The sequence below is a fragment of the Telopea speciosissima genome, chromosome 2 (assembly GCF_018873765.1).
Source record: "Telopea speciosissima isolate NSW1024214 ecotype Mountain lineage chromosome 2, Tspe_v1, whole genome shotgun sequence".
Classification (NCBI taxonomy): Eukaryota; Viridiplantae; Streptophyta; class Magnoliopsida; order Proteales; family Proteaceae; genus Telopea; species Telopea speciosissima.
The window spans coordinates 49851638-49872976 of record NC_057917.1 but is presented as its reverse complement, the minus strand read 5'-3'; the positions used below and the strand labels follow the sequence as shown (position 1 = coordinate 49872976).

The 21339-nt window shown below is 38.3% G+C and overlaps 1 protein-coding gene across 1 annotated transcript in view; it reads right to left on the bottom strand.

Annotated features, from left to right (window-relative positions):
* Positions 1-21339, bottom strand: part of LOC122653284 (protein downstream neighbor of Son-like) — a 53116-nt gene that overhangs the window by 29177 nt on the left and 2600 nt on the right. The window contains exons 3-9 of the mRNA XM_043847259.1: positions 20602-20675; positions 20376-20520; positions 20152-20240; positions 19916-20069; positions 19624-19826; positions 8839-9053; positions 8647-8742 (exon numbers count right to left, since the gene is read on the bottom strand). Coding sequence (XP_043703194.1) covers positions 8647-8742; positions 8839-9053; positions 19624-19826; positions 19916-20069; positions 20152-20240; positions 20376-20520; positions 20602-20675 — 976 coding nt within the window. The remainder of the gene's footprint in view (positions 1-8646; positions 8743-8838; positions 9054-19623; positions 19827-19915; positions 20070-20151; positions 20241-20375; positions 20521-20601; positions 20676-21339) is intronic.

Sequence of the window (21339 nt, the reverse complement as noted above, 5' to 3'; positions counted from 1 at the left end):
CCCACAGTCTTTGGATGTGTTTTTTATGTTCATGTTAACAAATCCTCTCGAACTAAACTTGACCCCAAGGCTCTTAAATGCCTTTTTCTTGGGTATTCTTCTAATACCAAAGGTTACAAGTTTATCATCCTTCCTCCCGTCGGCGCCTCATCTCCAAGGATGTCACCTTGCTTGAATGCGTTCCCTTCTTTGCTCCTCATCAACACCCTCTTCAGGGGGAGAATTGTGGGAATGAAAAGGCTGCTGATGATATTCCTTTTCCTTCTCCCCTACCTATTTCTCCTTTTATGCTTGACATTGGGAAACACAAAGATGTGGATGTTATGGACATTGATACTCATTCAGATGTCAATGCTAGCAATGAAAATGAGGTTGTTGTGGAAAGTGGTTCTGGTAATGAGAAGGATTACCACATTACGTACAAAAAAGGTGAATGCTTGAAGAGTAAAGGACAGAAGACCTGCCAAGAGTCCTCTTTGGATCCACATCCTAAAATACATCCTCCCTAGTCAGGTAACATTCCTTCTCTTCCTTCCGATTTAGACCTTCCAATTGCTGTTAGAAAGGGAAAGAGAGCTTGCACTAATCCTATTTCCCAGTTTGTTTCCTATGATGCTCTTTCTCCTACACGGCTTGCTTTCACTGTTGCTCTCTCTTCTGTTTCCATCCCCAAGAATCTCACTGAAGCTATGTTTGACCCAAAGTGGAAGCAAGCCATGTCCGAGGAAATGACGGCCCTTAAGAAGAATTGTACTTGGAAATTAGCAGATCTTCCCAGGGGGAGAATTCCAGTCGGATATAGGTGGGTTTACACACTCAAGTATAGGTCGAATGGTGCAGTTGAGAGGTACAAGGCAAGGTTGGTGGCCAAAGGATATAGTCAAGTGTATGGGATTGACTATCAGGAGACATTTGCTCCTGCAGCTAAGCATAATTCTATTCGGGTTCTCTTGTCGTTGGCAGCCAATAGAGATTGGCCATTGTTCCAGTTGGATGTGAAGAATGCTTTCCTCCATAATGACTTAGAGGAGGAAGTATACCTGCAACCTCCTCCTGGCTTCAAGTCTCCTTTAGCTGAAGGCAAGGTGTGTCTCCTCAAGAAGGCTTTATATGGTCTCAAACAGGCTCCAAAAGCAGGGTTTGAGAGGTTTAGGCAGGCTATTCTGAAGAATGGGTACTCCCAGAGTCAAGCTGACCATACCTTATTTACTCGGAGTGGTAATGGTACCATCACTGCCCTTATTGTTTATGTTGATGATATTATTGTGACTGGAAATGACAGTGGTGAGATAGCTAGGCTGAAGTCCTACTTGGCTCAACAATTTGAAATTAAAGATTTAGGTCCCTTGAAGTATTTTTTGGGAATTGAAGTGTCAAGGTCCAAGAAAGGCATCAACATATGTCAAAGGAAGTTTGTTCTTTATTTGTTGAAAGAGACAAGGATGTTAGGCTGCAAACCAGCAAGTTCTATTGAGCAAAATCACAAATTAGGAGAAGATTGTGGTCCTCTTCTTGTTGATGCAGGGAAGTACCAGAGACTAGTGGGGAAACTCATTTAGCTATCTATGACTCACCCAAATATTTCTTATGCAGTGGGAGTTGAGTCAATTTATGCATGCCCGCAAGAGTGGGCACTTGGATGTTGTATACTGAATTCTTAGATACTTGAAGTCCTCCCCAGGTAAATGACTATTGTATGCCAAACATCACCACCTTAGGATAGAGAGCTTTACAGATGCTGATTGGGCTGGATCCATCTCAGACAGAAGATCTACTTCTGGTAATTGCACATTTGCAGGTGCTAATTTGGTCACATGGAGGAGCAAGAAACAACCTGTTATAGCTAGATCTAGTGCAGAGGCCGAATTTAGGACAATGGCACATGGAGTTTGTGAACTTATTTGGCTGAAGCGATTGGTTCAAGAGTTGGGGTTTGCTACTAATGACCCTATGCGGCTCTATTGTGATAACAAGGCAGCAATAAGCATTGCTCACAATCCGGTACAACACGACAAAACAAAGAACATCGAGGTGGACTGGCATTTCATCAAGGAGAAAATAGACTCTGGCTGCATTTACACCCCTTTTGTGAAGACTAGTGATCAATTGGCGGACATCTTTACCAAAGGGCTTTCTTCTTTTCAGTTTGGTGCCCTGTCATGCACGCTGGGAATGCACGATATTTATTCTCCAACTTGAGGGGGAGTGTTAGAGTTTATGTGTTTGAGTTTATATGTTGTAAGGGTACTTTAGGAACTAGTTAGTTTACTAGTTGCCTTATATTATATTTTTCTGTTTTTTACCTTTTACCTCCCTAGGGAGGTGTATGTAATTTATTCTATCTTATTAGTGAATTAATATAGGTGTGGCGGAGAGAATCTCTCTAACACACAACATTGCACTATCTTCTCTTCTTCTCTCCTTCTTCTTCTTCTTCAATCTCCTACCATCGTCTTTCCCTTGTTCCCTTGCTGTCCTTAACTTCCAACTACTGACCTTTATCCACAAGTTCACCAATCTTACTAGAGAGACGAACATTGGCTCCAAGAGGAGTATCTGAAGGCTTACACCCTAACATGTTAGTTTCAGATAACAAATCCAAGTGTATTTCCGTTGAGAGAGACCCCTTTGGTAGAACAAGCAACCTTGATGCCAAGAAAGTACCTCAATTGGCCAAGGTCCTTGATCTCAAATTCGTAACCATGGTATGATTTGAGATGGAAAATTTCCTCAGTGTCGCTGCCAGTGACAACAATATCATCCACATAGACAATGAGAATTGCAATCTTGGACCCAGATTGCTTGATGAATAGGGTCTGGTCAGCATTGCTTTGTATGTAACAAAATGATACCATCGCACCATAAAATCTCCCAAACCAAGCTCGTGGGGACTCCTTTAATCTGTACAAAACACGTTTCAGCTTGCATACTTTCCCATGAGTCTTCTGAGTAGCAAAACCAAGAAGAATATCCAGATATACCTCTTCTTCCAGTGCAGCATGGAGGAATGCATTTTTCACGTCCAATTGCTACAATTCCCATACAAGGTTAACGGTACATCACAAAATCACACAGATAGTGTTCATCTTTGCAACAGGGGCAAACGTCTCCTGGTAGTCAAGTCCATAGGTCTGCGTGAACCCCCTAGCAACCAATCTGGCCTTGTGTCGATCCACAGTACCATCCACATTTTGTTTGACAGCAAATACCTACTTACAACTTATTATCTTCTTCTTCCGAGGAAGGTGTACCAAGTCCCAAGTATCATTCTTCTCTAGAGCCTACATCTCTTCAATCATAGTTGTCTTCTACCATGGGTCTTGAAGAGCCTCCTGCCAGATCTTAGAAAGACTGATAGAGGACAAAGAACTGAAAGAAGATACAAAAGCACAATATGATGGGAAAGAGACTCATACGAAACGACCTAAGAAATAAGGTGTTGCGTACAGGATCGAACCCCTTTGCGGACAGCAATAAGAAGTTCTAGGGAAGGATCTGAAATAAGAGAAGGATTAGGAGAGAAATTACCAGGAGATGGTGGAACTGATGCAGGAGGATCTGGTTGACTGGGTAGGGTCGACAGGTATAAACAATAGGAGCTGGAACCACTGCAATAGATTAAGACTCCCCCTAGATAGGAGAATGGTCGTTACCCACATAGTTTATGATCTCGCGATATATCAGTATCTCGGGCTTGTCGAGATGGCCGAAATATACCGAAATATCGCTGAAATATGGTATTTTTTCTGCCATATTTCGACAGTCCAACTCGATGGGTTTTTGGCCATATTAAGGCCTAATACTTCATGTACACCCTTTTTTAAACTAAATAAACACATTTAAACCTTCATATTACAAAAAAATGAACTCAAAGTGGTGTTTTGGGTATATACCCTTGATTGACAGTATACGGTCGCCGACCCTGATGCATAAATAGTTAAATACACATTGTTTAAGTACTAAAAGACATAAGAAGAAATTTAAACAAAGTAATGAAACAAAAATAAAGTAAAATGTAGCCTTTAGTTTAAACTCATAAAGTCATAAGTGCATAAGTTCATAAGTCATAACTCATAAACTCCATAATAGTCAATAGTTCAATACTCAATACATAAAGTGTTTCTACGAAATTTACCAAAATATACCAAAATTTATCGAAATATGGTACTCAATACACAGTATTTCTACGAAATTTACCGAAATTTCTACGAAATTTGAACTTTTTCATTTCGGAAACCCATCTCGTCTCGGTAGTGTCGAAATTACCGAAATTTCAGCGATATATCACGAAATTTTGAACCATGGTTACCAACAAGAGAAGACATATCATGCATATCATCACCAAATCATCGAGAATCTCACCTTGAAGAGATACCGAGAATAATAGGATGCAGCTTCATTAAAAATTACATCCATAGTCACATACATGTGGTGGGACGGAGGATGGTAACACCTGTAGCCCTTCTGGGTAGGAGAATAACCAACGAACACACATTTCAATCCACGCAGTTCTAACTTACTAGAATGTTGGTGGTTTCGTGCATAGCAAACACGTCCAAACACCATTGGGGGGGGAGAAGAAAGGTATTGGATCCCTGGAGAGCCTGAAGAGGAGACCGAAAGTGAAGGACACGAGCATTTGATTGATAAGGTAAGCAGCAGTCAAGACTCACTCCAATATTGTGGTGTGGACCTGACATAATAGTAAAATGTTGTACGCATATCCGTACACTATTAATGAAGCACATGAGCACTTGATTGTATTGTAATATATTTTCCTCACTGAGTTGTTAACTCATCCCTACAATAAATCTTCTTTTTCAGATGATGAGTTCAGAGGAGAGTTGTGCATAGCTCCAAACTCTATAAGCTGTGAGTGCACGTGCTGCACTAACCTTAGAGACAGGTCATGAGAACTTATGATGTTTGGATAAACAATATGATAATACACTCTTTTGATGTAATATAACTTTTGATAAATATGCTGAACTTTAGTATTTGGCACCAGTAGATGTATGTACAATGTGTAAACCTTAAATCCAGCTCCAAATGTTGTTAAGTCTTCCGTTGTGTATGTATGTGACGTATGGGAGTTGGGTTATTATACAAATGTGAATGGTGGTTTCTGACCAATGCCCATGAGGGCAGTACCTTATACCTTGTCCGGGTTTGGGGTCGTTACAATTATCGCATTCCCTGTAGTAATTTAGTCGTATCATGTTTCTATTGTCGTTAGCCGAGTCCTATTATGTCTTGAATTTCCTATTTGTTTGTACTACCGCAAGGACTGAAGAGTCCTTGCTGGTCTCTTGTGATTTGATATTATAAGTATACGATAGGGGGACTGTTATTAGCTATCGATTGGTGTTCTCTTCTAGCGGCAATCTTGTTATCTTCTCGTTCTTCTTTTTTCTTTCTTCTATTTGCAGTTACTGGTTACAAATCTTGGTTTGTCATACTATTGAGGTGAGAAGAACCATTGCAATTACCATTTCATACCTATTAAGTAAATCGACGGAAGTCAAAATTGTGGCATATTTTGAGCGTGAAGTACAAAACTACAAGCTTACTTTTATTACCCCCACCTTCAAATTTGACTAAAGATGTTGACAAGGTTAAATGCTCTTCAGTGATGTGAAGGCATATCGTAAAACCATCATGACATCCATTTTTGCCCAATATTTATTCAATTTTGTCACCACATCTGTGGGGGTTGCATCAAAATACAAAGATCATTGTTAGGGAGAAAATTTGAAACCTTTACAATTGAAACTCCTAACTACTCTAGAGCTCCTGACCTAGTCTCTCTAAAAATAGAAAGTTCTAAAAACATAAGCCTGAGGTTAACTACTTATTTAAGAATATTTAGAACCACAGAAACCAAACTTTCTGAAACATATCGAGAACCCCCATGACGTAAAAAAACATAACCCCCATGCTTAGAACGGCACATGTACATTTAAGAGGTCTTGATCAAGGCTGAGGTGAAGCATCCGAAAGAGGAATAAACGCGAGAATAGGAGGAGAATTAAAAGGCTCAATTTCCAAAACACAACCTACATCAGAAAAAAATGGAGTATTTTCAAAGAAAGTATCATCAACATTGACAAACTATTAGTGAGAAACCGGATAATAGCATCAATAGCCTTTCTGAGTACATGAATACCTAAGAAAAACACATCCAATGGCACACGAAGATAATTTATCAATGTAAAGACGAAAGTTATGAACAAAATAAGTGCAACCAAAAACCTAATGTGGTAAAGAAAACAATGCAGAATTAAGAAAAACAACAAAAACAGGAGTGCTTTTTAAATTTTAACAATAGAAGAGGGCATGTGATTAATGAGATAACATGCAGTTAAAATAGCATCCCCCCGATAAATTTTAGGGACATCATATAGAATAAGAGTGATCGAGCAATCTCCAATAAAAGTCGAATTTTCCATTCGCTAACACCATTCTATTGAGGTGAATATAAACAATGAAATCTCATATTGAGCATACTCAAGAACATAATCCAAACCAAAAATTTTGAAAAAAAAACACCAAACTGAGTTTTTATTTCATTGGTGCAACCTTACCGTTGCACCAAACCGAAGGTGGACCTTTGTGCAACGGTAAGGTTCCTCCATTGTGAGCAAGTGGTCATGGGTTTGAGTCTCTGGAAACAACCTCTCCGCGAAGCAAAGGTAAGGCTGTATAAGTTATGACCCTCCCCAGACCCCGCAGTGGCGGGAGCCTCGTGCAATGGGTACACCCTTTTTTATAAAATTGGTTGAAACCAAAAAAGAACTGAGTCCGATGTTTGAATAAATACAACATATCAATTGAGAGTGATCATCTACAAAAGGAACAAAATAATAACAACTAGAAACTGGAATGCTCGGAAGTCTTCCAAATGATGTACCTGTTGAGGCTAATTCTCACTTGAAGAGCAAGGATGGAGAGCTAGTTGATAAAGGAAAATACCAACGACTTGTTGGTCGGCTGATTTATCTCTCTCATACTCGGCCTGATATAGTACAAGAAGCGAGTCTGGTGAGCAAGTACATGCACAACCCACGTACCAAGCATTTAGAGGCAGCATATCGTATTCTATGATATTTGAAGTCAGCCCCAGGCAAAGGAGTCCTTTTCTCTCCAGTCTCCACATGGTCATATGAAAGCTGAAGCTTTCACTGATGTTGATTGGGCTGGTTTGCCTGATGACCGCAGGTCCACAACTAACTACTGCACGTTTGTTGGAGCTAACCTTGTGACATGGCGAAGCAAGAAGCAGACTGTGGTTGCAAGATCAAGTGCAGAGGCTGAATTTCGAGCATTGACGCATAGTATTTGTGAGTTGCTCTGGCTTAAAGGCCTTCTCCAGAGGTTCTTGGTGTTCCTCCACAGCCTCCTATGATATTGTCTTGTGATTGTAAGTCAGCCATTAGCATTGCTCACAATCCGGTACAGCACGATAGAACAAAGCACGTGGAGATTGACCGACACTTTATCAAGGACAAAATTGACCAAGGACTTATTTGTATACCCTTTGTTAAATCTGCAGATCAATTGTCAGGTGTAATTGCCAAGGGTCTTAGTAGTAAAGTTTTTCAGTCTATTGTTTCCTACTTGGGCATGTGTGACATCCATGCACCAACTTGAGGGGGAGTCTTGTAATACGGGATTCAAGAGTAAAATTGTCCTAGGGATAATCTTGTAAGTTGTAATTGTTCCTGTTCTAGATCTTTCTATTCTCAATTATAAATAAAGCTGGCCTGTGTTACGTTGACACAAGTCATTATTCTCTCCCAAGGATTTCGTCAATATGCCTGCAAAATATCAGAGTTCTGACTAGTGGAAGTGGATTACTTGAAAAATCCTTCTTAAACAAGGATTTCTCAAGAACTGCAGAAGAACAGATCTGATGATCAAAACAAAACCAAACTTCCATAAACTGATCAGATCACAGCAGACCCATGCAAATCAGAGCAACCTAGCCTTCGTCAACATCAGATCCATGCATAATCAATCTTCATCAGGATATAAATCCCTTGTTTTCATATTTATCTTAACAAGGGATTCCATGTGTGATCAATCTTCATCAACATATAAATCCCTAGTTCTCATATTTATCTTAACAAGGGATTACATCACAAATAGAAGCAGCCATAGCTGCTGCACACCACAACCAATCATCCTAAAGATTATCAAAACAGAAAGAAAAGTTGCAGTCACTAGTTAATAATGCTCTGATACCATGTGACAGTAGCAGAACTGAAGTACCAGTGCCTGCACCAGTATATTTACAACATAATAAATAGCAGAAATTACAAATATCCCTTAGGCTTATGAGTAAATGAATAATTACTCATAAGCCCCTAACCAGAAAACAATATTACAAAAAGTTCCCGGTGGTAACTAAACTTGCAACAACTTTAACCCCAATAATGTGCTAATGCAATTCACAGAGGATTTATAATGCTTTAGAGAACACAATAATATCCACAAAACACATGAAATAGCTGAGAAAGCATGTGATCTAATATAAGCATGGTATAGATTATCATAATGAGTCGACATAATGGAAAATGCATAAATAGTCCACCTGCTTTTATGGTTTTGCAAAGAAAATGCTAAGCAGTAAGTAAAGGTAATTACCATAGAAAATGTCACAAATGTTCTTTCTAAGCATGTAATAAAGATTCTGAAATGACACCTCCCAGGCAAGCTGTCTTTTTAATAAGAAATCAGTATCTGCTTAAAAAGAAAACCAGTCAGTAAAACAAAATGCGTAACTGACTAGGAAATACATAAATTCTACACTATTATTGAAAAGGCTATAAAACAAACCTCCCTGACCAGCAGCCAAGGTCAATGCTGATATAACAGAAGGTGGTAGAGAAGATTGAGGATAAACCCATGAAGATAAGGCTTTTGCATACATGACCTCGAATGTGGAAGTACAACCTAACAAGTGAGAAACATTTTGATCCCTAGAACCATGTACTTGGGAAATGAATTGGATCATAGTGCTGGGAGTACTACTCACGGCTAACCTATGACACCTAAAAATCGCAAATAAGATGTGATTAATTGGCGAACTCTATAACCACCCAACAGAAGCAAAACAATAAAATCACAAACATAGACTATGGCAGCTAACAAAAAATACACTCATGGTTATGTAAGGACCCAAATGCCATCATTATTGTTAAACAGTTAAAATATCACAAGAGCATCGAAAGAGGATTTGGACAGCAAAAGGTTGTCTGATCAATGACTTCATGGAGCCATAATTCATTTTTAGTTTTTTAAATACTTTTTAAATTTTCTAATAAAATTGATTTTCTCGCAACAAAACTGTGAAAAAAAGTGTTAATACTTGGTGTTTGGAGGCCACTTTTATATATATATATATTGGACAATGGACACCGTTGGCCGATCTATGGCCTCACCGACTCACAGAGTTGGTTTTTTTTGTCCAAAAATTAATTATTTTAATTTTTAGAATTCAAATTTTACTTAAACTTACAGAAAATTCAAAAAAAAAAATATGGGGACAAATTCTGTTTTGGTTTGAAAAATCTTTAAATTGATGGAAGTACTGTTGTATTCACAACTGAAAATGATATTTCATGTCTCATTCCATTATTATTTTTTATAATCATGGTATTATTATTTTTTTAATTATACAAATTAATTTTAATTAAGAAAAATATAAGAGTTAGGGGGAAAGTAGGAAATAGGTATATGATTGTTGTAGGAGTCTTAAATGTAGTATAATTAAATAATGAATGCATTTTTTGATGTAACAGTATAAGAACTAAGTAGATTGCACAATGGCTGACAGTGGCAGTGGAGATATAATATAGACGCATGGAGTGCCTATAGAAAATGATAAGAAAAAGTCACGGTGTAATTATTGTGGCAAGATAATAACTTTAGGGGGCCACTAGACTGAAGTGGCATCGGAATCGGACAACTTGGAAGTGATTCAAATCCTATCAAATTCCAGCAGCAGTGCCCCTTTGGAAATCTCCTCCGTCATCAAAGATATTCGCTTTATCTATACTCCCCTTGTTGAGTGAAATTTTACTCATGTTCCAAGGACATGTAACGGCATTGCCAATGTTCTTGCAAGAAGAGGTCTGTCCAGCCGGTGTAGGACAGTTTGGCCTCAATCCACTCCTTGGCTCCTTCAGTTTTGTGAAGATGAAGCCTCGGCTTGTACCGGTCTTCTTGTGAATAACATTCCCTATAACCCCAAAACAAAACAGACTGAAGTGGCATCTGGCTGGTGGCTAACAGAATGTGGCCAAATGCGGCAAGGTTCCTCATGAGGTACAACAGACCATGGCTAAGCTCTTGAAGGGAGGAAGACAAAAGAAGGCCGAAAAGAAAAGGGTAAGAGAGGAGTTTGAGAAGGCAGTGCTAGAAACACCCACCAACAGCAGGGGCTGACTCTGATGATTCTGATAGTGACTCAATGCCAGAGGATTTGGAGACAAAGACAGAGAGGAGATAGTTCCAGTCGGCAGTCTCACATTAAGTGGAGAAGGTTAAGAGAGAAGAGATGGGGAAAGGAGTTGGTTCCTCTGGCTCTAGAGCAGTTGCACCAGAGTTAAGGGAGTGGAGAAAGAAAAAAAAAAAAAAAAAAGGGAGAGGAAGAAGCAGAGGTTGGGGGAGTTTCATTTCACGAGATCAAAGAGTGTGAGGATACACCCACCACCAGCACCAATTGATGATCATGATCATGATCCCATTGAGGTCCTTCAGCAGGATCCTCTACTATACAGGACTCAAGATGCCAGACACAAAAGGCTTAAGCAAGTCTAGGGTGATTGGAAAGGGAAACTTGGCAAAGCCGTTTCGAAGTTCTACTTTCATAGCATCCTAACTAATGTTGAAAGAGCACATACTTAACACTGCAGGGAAGGCTAGCCCAAGAGAGAAGGGGCCCACTCCATATGAAATGATGAAATCTATTTCCCCCATCAAAAGGAGCTGGAAGAGCATGTTGATACATTGAAGATGACATGGGAGAACTATGGAGTGAGTCGAGTGACTATGATGTGTGATGGTTGGATTAGACCCACTAGACAGTCCATCATCAACTTTCTTTCCTATTATGATGGTAGGATTGTCTTCTTGAAGTCTGTGGATGCATCCAAGGAGAAGAAGGATGCAAAGTATATCTTCAATTTGTTGAAGGATGTTGTACAGGAGGTAGGGGTACAGAACGTTGTCCAAATGGTGATCAAGGAACTAAAACTTGGAACTCGACCAGGTTTTGACCTTGGGAAAAACCAAGTTGACTCGAGATATCTCGACATCTCGATCGAGTTGGTGCATTTTTTTTCAACTCAAAAACTGGTTTCGATGGGTTTTAGACTTAGTTTGGGTCTGAAACTTGGAACTCAGTCTATTTTAGGCCATTTAAACACAATGGCACTAATAGATTTTGCAAAAACAAAGTCCAAATAGGACAGACACTTACTTATACCAGAAACCAAGACAAATACAAGACAGACACTTATTTATGCCTAATATCATGCAAGTAAATGTTTCTGTATTTGTATTTCATTTAATTAAGATATTATTCATAAATAAGAAAATACCCCCTATTTGAATCCACTAAAAATAGCTATAAAATCAAATTCTAAAAGGAAAAAAAAGTCAACCCCCCAGTTGAAGAACAAAAACTGGATTTTTGGCACTAGATGCAATTTTCAACTAATGCTGAGGTTTTTCTCAAATCTAAAAATTTTATAAATCTTAATATGGTAAAACATTGCTAAAAACCAAAAATGCGGTAAAATATTCATTTGTTTTGATGTCCAAAAATTTATTTTCATTCAGAGTGATTTTGACAGCATTCTTACACTCCAAATTAAGTTTAACCGATATATAACTCCTTCAATATAAATCAGATTTACACAATCTTGGACTTGTTGGAAAGCTTTCAAAACAAAGCTTTCCAACAAGTACCAGTCAAACTTAATTTGGTGTGTGCGAATGCTATCAAAATCACTCTGTATGAAAATATTTTTTTGGACATCAAAACAAATGAATATTTTAGCGCACTTTTGGTTTTTATCAATGTTTTACCATATTAAGATCTATGGAATTTTTAGATTTGAGAAAAACCCTAGCATTAGAAAGTTGAAAATTGTACCTACTGCCAAAAATTCAGTTTTTTTTCTTGAACTGGGGGGTTAACTTTTTTCCTTTTGGAATTTTATTTTTTAACTATTTTTATTGGATTCAAATAGGGGGTATTTGCTTATTTATGAATAATATCCTAAGTAATTGAAATACAAATACAAAAATAAGTGATATTAGGCATAACTAAGTGTTTGCCTTGGTTTTTGGCATAAATAAGTGTCTGTATACCAATTTTTGCATAAATAGGTGTTTGTATACCAAGATTTCCCACCGAGATCTCAAGATCTGGCAATCATATAAAGGAGTTTGGGTCAAGATCTCGCTCGAGTTATTACACTTTTTTGTTTCGTATACCATCTCGTCTCGACCTTGGGAAAAACCGAGATCTCGCGAGTTTTAGTTCCATGATGGTGATGAACAATGAGAGCAACTTTAAGAAGGTTGGTGAGAATTAATGAATAGCAATAGGTACCACCTCTTTGGAGAAGCGCACGTATGGTGTGCTCTGCAACCCAGCTACTCTGCAGAGCCACTCACTTTTGGTTCAAAAAGCGGTTGCGCTCCTTTTTCTAATCTACTGATTGAAATCATTCTACTTTTCCGTTTCCCAGACACCATGTGCAGCCCACTACATTGACCGCATACTTAAGGACACGGGGAAGAGATCTATGGTAACGGGTGTGGTCGAGCAAGCAAGACAAGTAACAACATTTGTGCATGTACAATTGGGGAGGAAATAGGATCACTTATTGAATTTCTTATGGGGGAGGGGGAAGAAAAAAGGTTATGGGTATTCACTATTCATCATTGGATTCGATTGAGGGTTCGTTTATTTAAATCATTGAAGCTCAATGTGTAAGGGACCTCAGGCTCACTTGAAATACTATATGGACTCCAATTAACAATCGGAAAAAAATGGTTAAAATACATTACTTTGTTGCTTATTTTATTTGATGGGTATCATTCCAAAAATCTTAATATTGATACGTTTTATAGTTATTGAGGGAGAAGAGCGGTGGAGATTTGGTGAGGTCTGGTATTACTTAATTTGCCACCAACTACATTCCATTGAAGAGCTTAGATTCGAAGATGGTTGGTCTGAGGTCCATATTTGCTTCAGAAGATTGGTTTAGTTGGAAGGAATCGGGTTCACCATAAAGTAGGGCAACAAAAGCGACCATTTCTAGTGACTAGTTCCGGCACGACCTGAAGGTGGTCATTCTTATACTAGAACCAGTGGTAAAGATATTGAGGATGGTCGGCTCTAAAAAGAAGCCAACCTTTCCAAACCTGTGTGCTGACATAAAGAAGATGAAGGACTGCATGAGAGCACTGCGACCTCGTGGTGGAAGGTTGTAACTGAAGATTGTTGAGGACCGTTGGGACTTGGGAGAGGCACTTGATGCATGCACTACATAGGGCTGGTGAGGTTTATATTTTTATTTTAAGGTACTTATGTTAATTTACATTCCGTTACATCTTCACAAGCATTGATAAGTTCTTTATATCATTCCCAACATATTATCTCAATCCCAAGCATCGATTTGGGATGGATGATCACTGATAATGCAGTGAAAGATGTGGTGGCCAAGTTGGATCCAAACTCAAATACACATGCAAAGTGTAATAAAGAGGTGAGAGTTGTAAACTTGTAGTTCGTTAAGCATTTATAAGTAATGTAATTACTTGATTGTGTATTAATGCAACCATTACCAATCTTTGAAATGAGTATTGAAAAAGAACTTCAAGGATACTTTTGGGACTTTTGATCAGACAGCCACAAAGTCTGGTCAATAAAGTACAAATCCTGGCAGGCCAACTACATTATTTGCTATTTTGTCTCCATTCAATTCTTATACATATGTACCAAGGTAAATCTTAATACTAAAATATAGGTGAATGGTGGATGCTCTATGGGAGTGATGCACCTAACTTGAGAAAGATAGCAATAAAGGTGCTCTCCCAGACATATTCCGCCTCCTAATGCGAGTGCAACTAGAATACATTCTCACTCATCCACTCCAAGAGGCTGAACCAATTGGGTCACGCATGGTTGGAGCATTTAATGTATGTGCATCATAACATGAGCATAGTTGTCAAGGCGGCAAGGCGACCTAAGGCGGTGGAGGGGTGACTAAGCGCTCAGGTGACTAGGCGCCCAAGTGTTATTTTTTTATTCCCCTCTTTTCCAACATTATTTAGTATGCTACAATATGTACCTTATATCATCAAAAATCAACATTAAGCCACATCAAGACATAAAAAATCAATATTAAGCAACATTAAGTCATCAAAAATCAACATTAAGTCACATTAAGTAATCAAAAATCAATATTAAGCCACATAAAGTTATAAAAAAATCAACATAGAACTAGAAGACAGCATAACTGAAGAAGCAAGCTATTGGAAGCAATGTTCAAAATCTCACGAAATCTCGATCGAGATTTCGAAAATTTTGAGAATTTCGACCTGGTCAAAACGAAATGCTAGTTCAAATAAAAAAAATACAATAACTCGAGCGAAATTCTCGAAATTTCGTGATATCTCGAGATTTTTCGTGAAATCGCTTTGTATAAAAGACCCCATTTCGTAAGTCTCGGTCGAAATTTCGACCGAGACTTCAAAACAGCTCCTGTTTTTGGTTTTTGCTTGGTTTTTGCTCATTTCTTCTTCATTCTTTCACTTCTCATTTGAATCCTTGCCGCATCTACACCGGAACCACTTGGAGAACACAAGATTCTAACTTCTCATTTGAATCCTTGCCGCAATACACGTCGGCTCCAGCGGACCATGAGTGGGGTTGATCCTGGACGGCGGAGTAATTATTATTAGCAAATTTGTAAACATTTGAGTCACTTGATGAATGATGACTACTTGACTTGTAGGGGACAATTGGGGATATTGTGATTTTGAATTTTTGATATCATCTTCTTAACTCTTAAGTTGTTATTTGTTAACTTGTTATTGACTTAATGTCATATGTACTTAATATTATGATTTATGACTTAACTTATGAGTCATTATGTTTCCAACTTAGTTCCAAGTCAATTTACTTGTTTAATGTACAATGTGTATATGTAATTAACTAAGTTATACATTAGGGTTCGACCATACATTGCCAATCAATGGTACAAATCCAAAACACCATTTTGGGTGACTATTTTTGCAATTTGAACATTTAAATGTGTTTGTATAGCCTTGAAGTTTCAGGCCTTAACTTGGCCTAAAACCCACAGAAATGACCTACTGAAACATACCAGAAAAAATACAATATTTCGACCGAAATATCCGAAATTTCGAATATTTCGGATATTTCGGTCAACCCGAAATACCGAAACGAAATGAGTTCTCGAACATTGATTGGAAGTTTGAAACAATCAAAACATACATTTGGTTTATACTATTCTTAGAAAATATGATCTTATCAATAAGTAATTAAACTGCTCTCGATTTAGAGAAATGTTCTTGTTCTCTAAGAAGTTTGACTGATCAAATGGTTTTATTTTTGCATGAGACTTTTTGTATTAAGTAGAACACAAAACCAGCTTTCCAACAAATCCAAGATTGCTTAAATCTGATTTATATTGAAGGAGTTACGTTTCGGTCAAACCTTATTTGGTGTACGCGAATGCTGTCAAAATCGCTCTGAATGAAAATAATTTTTTAAATATCAAAACAAATGAATATTTTACCACACTTTTGGGTTTTTAGCAATGTTTTACCAAATTAAGATGTAAGGAATTTTTTAATTTAAGAAAAAAACTCAGTATTAGAAAGTTGAAATTTTCACCTACCGCCAAAAATCCAACTTTTGTTCTTGAACTGGGGGGTTGACTTTTTATCCTTTTGGAATTTAATTTTTTAACTATTTTTATTGGATTCAAATAGGGGGGTATTTGCTTATTTATGAATAATATCTTGAAATATATTTCATTTTCTTATTTAGCATAAATAAGTGCCAAAACCTGGTCCAATACCAATTAAACTAGTGCAAGGCGCCCTACGCTATGGCGGAACCTGGTCCGATACCAATAAAACCACTGCAAGGCGCCCTACACTATGGCAACAGTCGCCTGGGTGTCTAGAGATCCACCTGGATGCCTAGGCGACTCCTTGACAACTATGAACATGAGATTGAAGATGCAACATATACACATGGGCATGGAGGGTGATAAAGAACTAATCAAGCTTGCCAACATTTTCTCAATTGACTCAGATGACGACGAGGATACCTATATGAGTGGATGAAGGAGCAAAGTAAGCCAATCATGGATCGAGCTGGAAGTAGGCCCGACCGTGAGATAGCTAGTCAGATGGATGTTGATGTTGACAAGTTTATGACGCCTGGAAGGGTTGTGTTCAGTTACAGACACCCTGACCTTTCGAGTCTTAGGCTGTCGGGGATGATGTTGAGGATGTCAATTGGTCGCAGTCTAGTGGCCACACTTGCACACCATCCCCATCTGATGGTGGGATGGTGATGGTGACGATGGTGATGAGGTGATAGACTTGCAGGGATGCGTGAGAAATACTAGGAGCCAAAGCCGATGTGCTTCACAAGCGAGACTCAGTTCAATCATGCCACACAGGATGAGGACCACAGTGTACATACCCCCACATGTGTAGGATACTCGAGAGGCCCACGACATTGATTCATACAACCATCTGAGCAGGAGGAGGACACCATCTGAGTATGGATGAGAGTGATATGCATGAAGAGCAATGACGTGAACCATCATATGCCAATGCCACAATGATCACCGGTTCCGACTACACTAGGTATGGTCGGTTCGGGCAGTTTAACTCCTCATTGTCATTAACCTCGGAGTATATGAGGGTTAGCCACACACTAGGTCAGATTTTGTGGACAGCATCTTCTCGTTCCCAGCCCCCAGCCATACATGTCGGTGACAGCTCCTCATCGTCATCACCCTCTAGTATATAAGGGTCAGTCACACACTAGGTCAGATTTTGTAGACAGCATCTTCTCGTTCCCAGCCCCCAGCCATACATGTTGGTGACAGTTCCACAGGCACCATCCAGTAGCAGTGGCTCTCGATCGAGTTCCTCACGGTCCAAAGATCTATACCCTAAATTAGGATACCTCCAGTACGTTGATGATTCCATTTATAGGGCTTAAGCATTTCTTCCGCCATATTATGACATGGCTAGCCTTTATAATACAGTCAGAGGATAACTTAATTCTACAGCAACAGCGACACTAGTGGTTTTGATCTTGCCCAGAACTCGTTTTGGTACTAAGAATCTACAACTCTAAAATGGGCATATGGGTGACTCGTTACTTGTATTGTTGACACTGATATATCATATATGTGATTGTAACAGACATGTATGATGCATGATTTATGAAATAGTTATCAATTGATATTTATTCATTCATAATACATATTTAAATTGTTGTATTTCAATTATATGTGATTCAGTACTTAACATTGTGTGGAATTGGCCATATTAGAGAATCTATAAAACGTACACTAACAACCAAGGTCCAAAGTCAAACTACCATTTTGGGTGTGATTTTTTAAAATCTAAGGGTTCCACTATATTTAGAGGGCCTAAAATAGGGTTTTTCTAGGACCTGATTTGGCCCTCAAAACCAATCATCGAAACTTGAAAAAAAAATGTAGTTTCGGTTTCAAGCCTAGTCGACATAGTTCAAAATCTTGCCAAAATCTCGAAAATCTCGACACAGCCGAGACAAGATATCATAAAAAATCTCAATATTTCAAATATCGAAAATCTCGGTCGAGATTTCGACCGATATCTCATGAGTTTCGAAAATCTCGCGAGATATCGGCTTTTAAGTGAAATGCCCTTTATATAAAAGCTATAACTCGACCTCTAGTTCGAAATTTCGAACTCTCTCGATCAAGTTAGAGTTGTTTGCTGTGGAGAAGAAGAAAAACATCAAGGGAGCAGTGGTTTCTTCATTTTTTTGGCCAAATCATCACCATTTCTACTGAGATTCACTACAAAGAAGACTTGGGTGCTGCCTACTTCCATTTTAGGTAAATTTACTATTCACAAAACCTTTTTTTTGGAAAAAAAAAATATGAGTAATACTTGTTGTATGGGTGTGGATTATATATATGTTACACACCGGAGGCCGATCTATGACCTCACGGTGCCGAGGACTACTGTCCTTTCTTCTCGAACACCATGACATGGCATTCATATGTCATGCAGACAGAGGACAATGCACGTTGTCTCCATCGGACCATAAGGGGACTCGATCCACCACGTCATAGTTCATATCAGTAGCCAGTCACTTGTTGGGACTTAGGACTTGGGAGTTAGGAGATTTATGTATTACTGTTCACTATACTTGGTAGTTGCCTAGTTGGTATTATTGACTTATTGTTGGGAGTTGGTAGTTGAGAGTTGGGACTTATGTTATGTATTATTGACTTATTGTTTAAGTCTTTAACTATTTCTTTTCAAACTTCAAAGTTATGTGTGTCTTCAATCTCCATCTATTATTACATAATTTAGTTGTTTTACTTTCAAACAATGTGTAGAATAGACAATATTACATTAAGGGTTCGGCCTTTACAGCCAACCAAGGGTGCAAATTCAAAACACCAAATTGGGTGTTTTTTTTTCAATTTGAACCTTTAAATATGTTTATTAAGCCTACAACAAACTTCCCATCAAGTTTCAGAGCAAACTATGGCCATTTGCCCACCGAAACATTGTTCCGAAACAGAAAAAAAAAAATACACTATCTCGCCGAGATCTCAAAAAACTCGAGCTGGTCGAGACCGAGCTTTCGAACCTTGCTGGTCGAAACCAGGCTCAAAACCAAAACCAAGTACCTTGCTCTTAGTGTCTTAAGTGCAAGGCGCACAATAAGGAACACGTGACTAAAGGCACAATATTTATCAAATTAACATAATAAAAACCAAAATGAAAAGAAACATTATATCACAAAAATAGTGTGATAATTAATGCAGAATGATAAAAACATTAGGTAACCTGCGAAACTATGTCTACAAGTAATCGGTAACAAGAACATCAACTATGAGAAACAATAACAAAGCTTAAGGTCTATAACACAAAACTAATGGGAAAGATAACAAAGCATAGACTCGATAGCTAAACCACTATGAAACATAAAAGAGTAGGCTATGTTTGCCCCAACCTAAGGACACTCCAAGCCTACAATTGTTGAACCAATAGTGGCTTAGGCTCTATTTCAGTTAGAGCAGCCAAAGATAAAAGCAAAAAAGGCACACAACTTTGAGGTGGGCACCAAGCAATGAGATGCCCGGAATGCACCTCCAGCATAAGGAGCAAGGTGCACATCTATGGCACTTGCCTAAATAAATTGCTATAGCCAGTAGTTTTTCAACCTTTTAAGCAAGAAGAGCACTCTCAACCACAAAATATGAGAAAAATATTATACTAGAACTAGATGTAAACCATAATGTTTATGTTGAATACACTCACCAATTGACCGAGGAAGAGGAGACCAACCGCATTGAAGTTTTCAATGTAAAATCAAGAGGAGTCTTAGGACCAGGAATGTGGAATTCAGAAACAAAAGTCCCAGAATGGATAGATGGAATGTCACCAAACTTTTCATTAGAATCACCATTTGGATGTGAAACAGCAGAGGGTTCACGAGAAAGCAGTCCTTTCAATGCTTTATCCTACAAATAGCATTAAAATCCCATTATCTAAATAGAAATATCAATTAACTGCCAATTGAAGCAAAGGTTTCTGTGGAGGAGGAAAATACCATATCAACAGTGGCCAGGCCTGATAACCTTTCATTGCCAGAAGAAATTTCTGCAACAGTGCGAAATGTGTTTTGTTTAAACATTTCAGTTGTCTGATGGGCTTGAGTCATGCTATCCTTGGCAGATACACCTGAAGCTTCCAAACTGCTGGGGCTGTCATGGTTGATGGAGAAAAGAATTAGACCTATAAGTACCAATATAACAATTATCAACACTTTGGATCAAGAAAGAATACCATGGAAGTTGTGGTTGGCTAGTGGAAGCCAAATTTGAAGTAATAGCAGGCTTCTCCAAACTGGTAGTCTTATCACTAGAAAAATTATCCTGCAGGCAGTAAGATAAATGTAATTTCATTAACTCACTATAGATTGGATAATGACAAGCTGCAATTAAAGAACAGAAATGGAAAAGCTGCACTATACTAAACTCTATACAAATTTTGGGAGGACCAGAACAGACCTTAGCTTTTTCTTTTCCATAAAGTACTCTAAATCTGTCACTAGATTTTCTGACAGGAAATACTTCATTAACACGTGTATCAATGTATCTTGGAATCTTTGCTGAATCTGTTTTCCTGAGCCCACAAACTGTCCTATTACTGTTCCTGAAAACACAGGTACTAGCAGTCAATAAAATGTAAATTAACTATAAAAGAGTGATAAATAGAGCAGGTTTAATAGCTTACCTTTCATGACCAAACAAAGGAACTGCAGATTCATCTACATGTTCTGTGCAACTCCTTCGATTTAACTGCTCCCCCTGTAGTATATAAACACATGAAAGAACCATTAGGAAAGTCCCTAATAAATTATAATGCACGTTAGTAATCGAACATGCTGAACAACTCTGAGTTACAAAACAGGAAAAGCAAAAACACTGTTTTTGCCCCTCTTGCAAATAAAATTTGAGAAGAAGAAATTTCTTAGCATTGGTAAACCTTAAAATTGAAAAAACATCACTGGACTATAAAGTCATCTAAGTATAAATTAACACCATTATCAATATCCCCTAAGCCCTTCATCCAATAATTTTTAGATGCATAGTCACGGCGTCTAGGCGACCCTAGCGTTGGAGAGGGTCCAAAATCAAGGCGACACCAACTAGGCGACCAATGTATCCAAAGCGCTCTCGCCTAGGCACCCAAGTCGACCAGGGTGCCTCGACACCTTGCCAACTATGTTTAGATGATTAGACCTCTTTCTGAATACTCCACAAAATTATATTCCATTTGTTGCAATTGATTTACACTGGAAATGAATCAATCAGATGCAAGAAAGTAAACCTTCCAGCAGTGCTTCAAATTACTGAAACATTTTGAACAGAAGAATGACCAGAAAATTCCAAATGTTATCTGTTTAATCAAAGCTTCTCATTGATTTCTATGAGATGCGACAAAAAAAAATTTGGTACAAGATAAACCCAA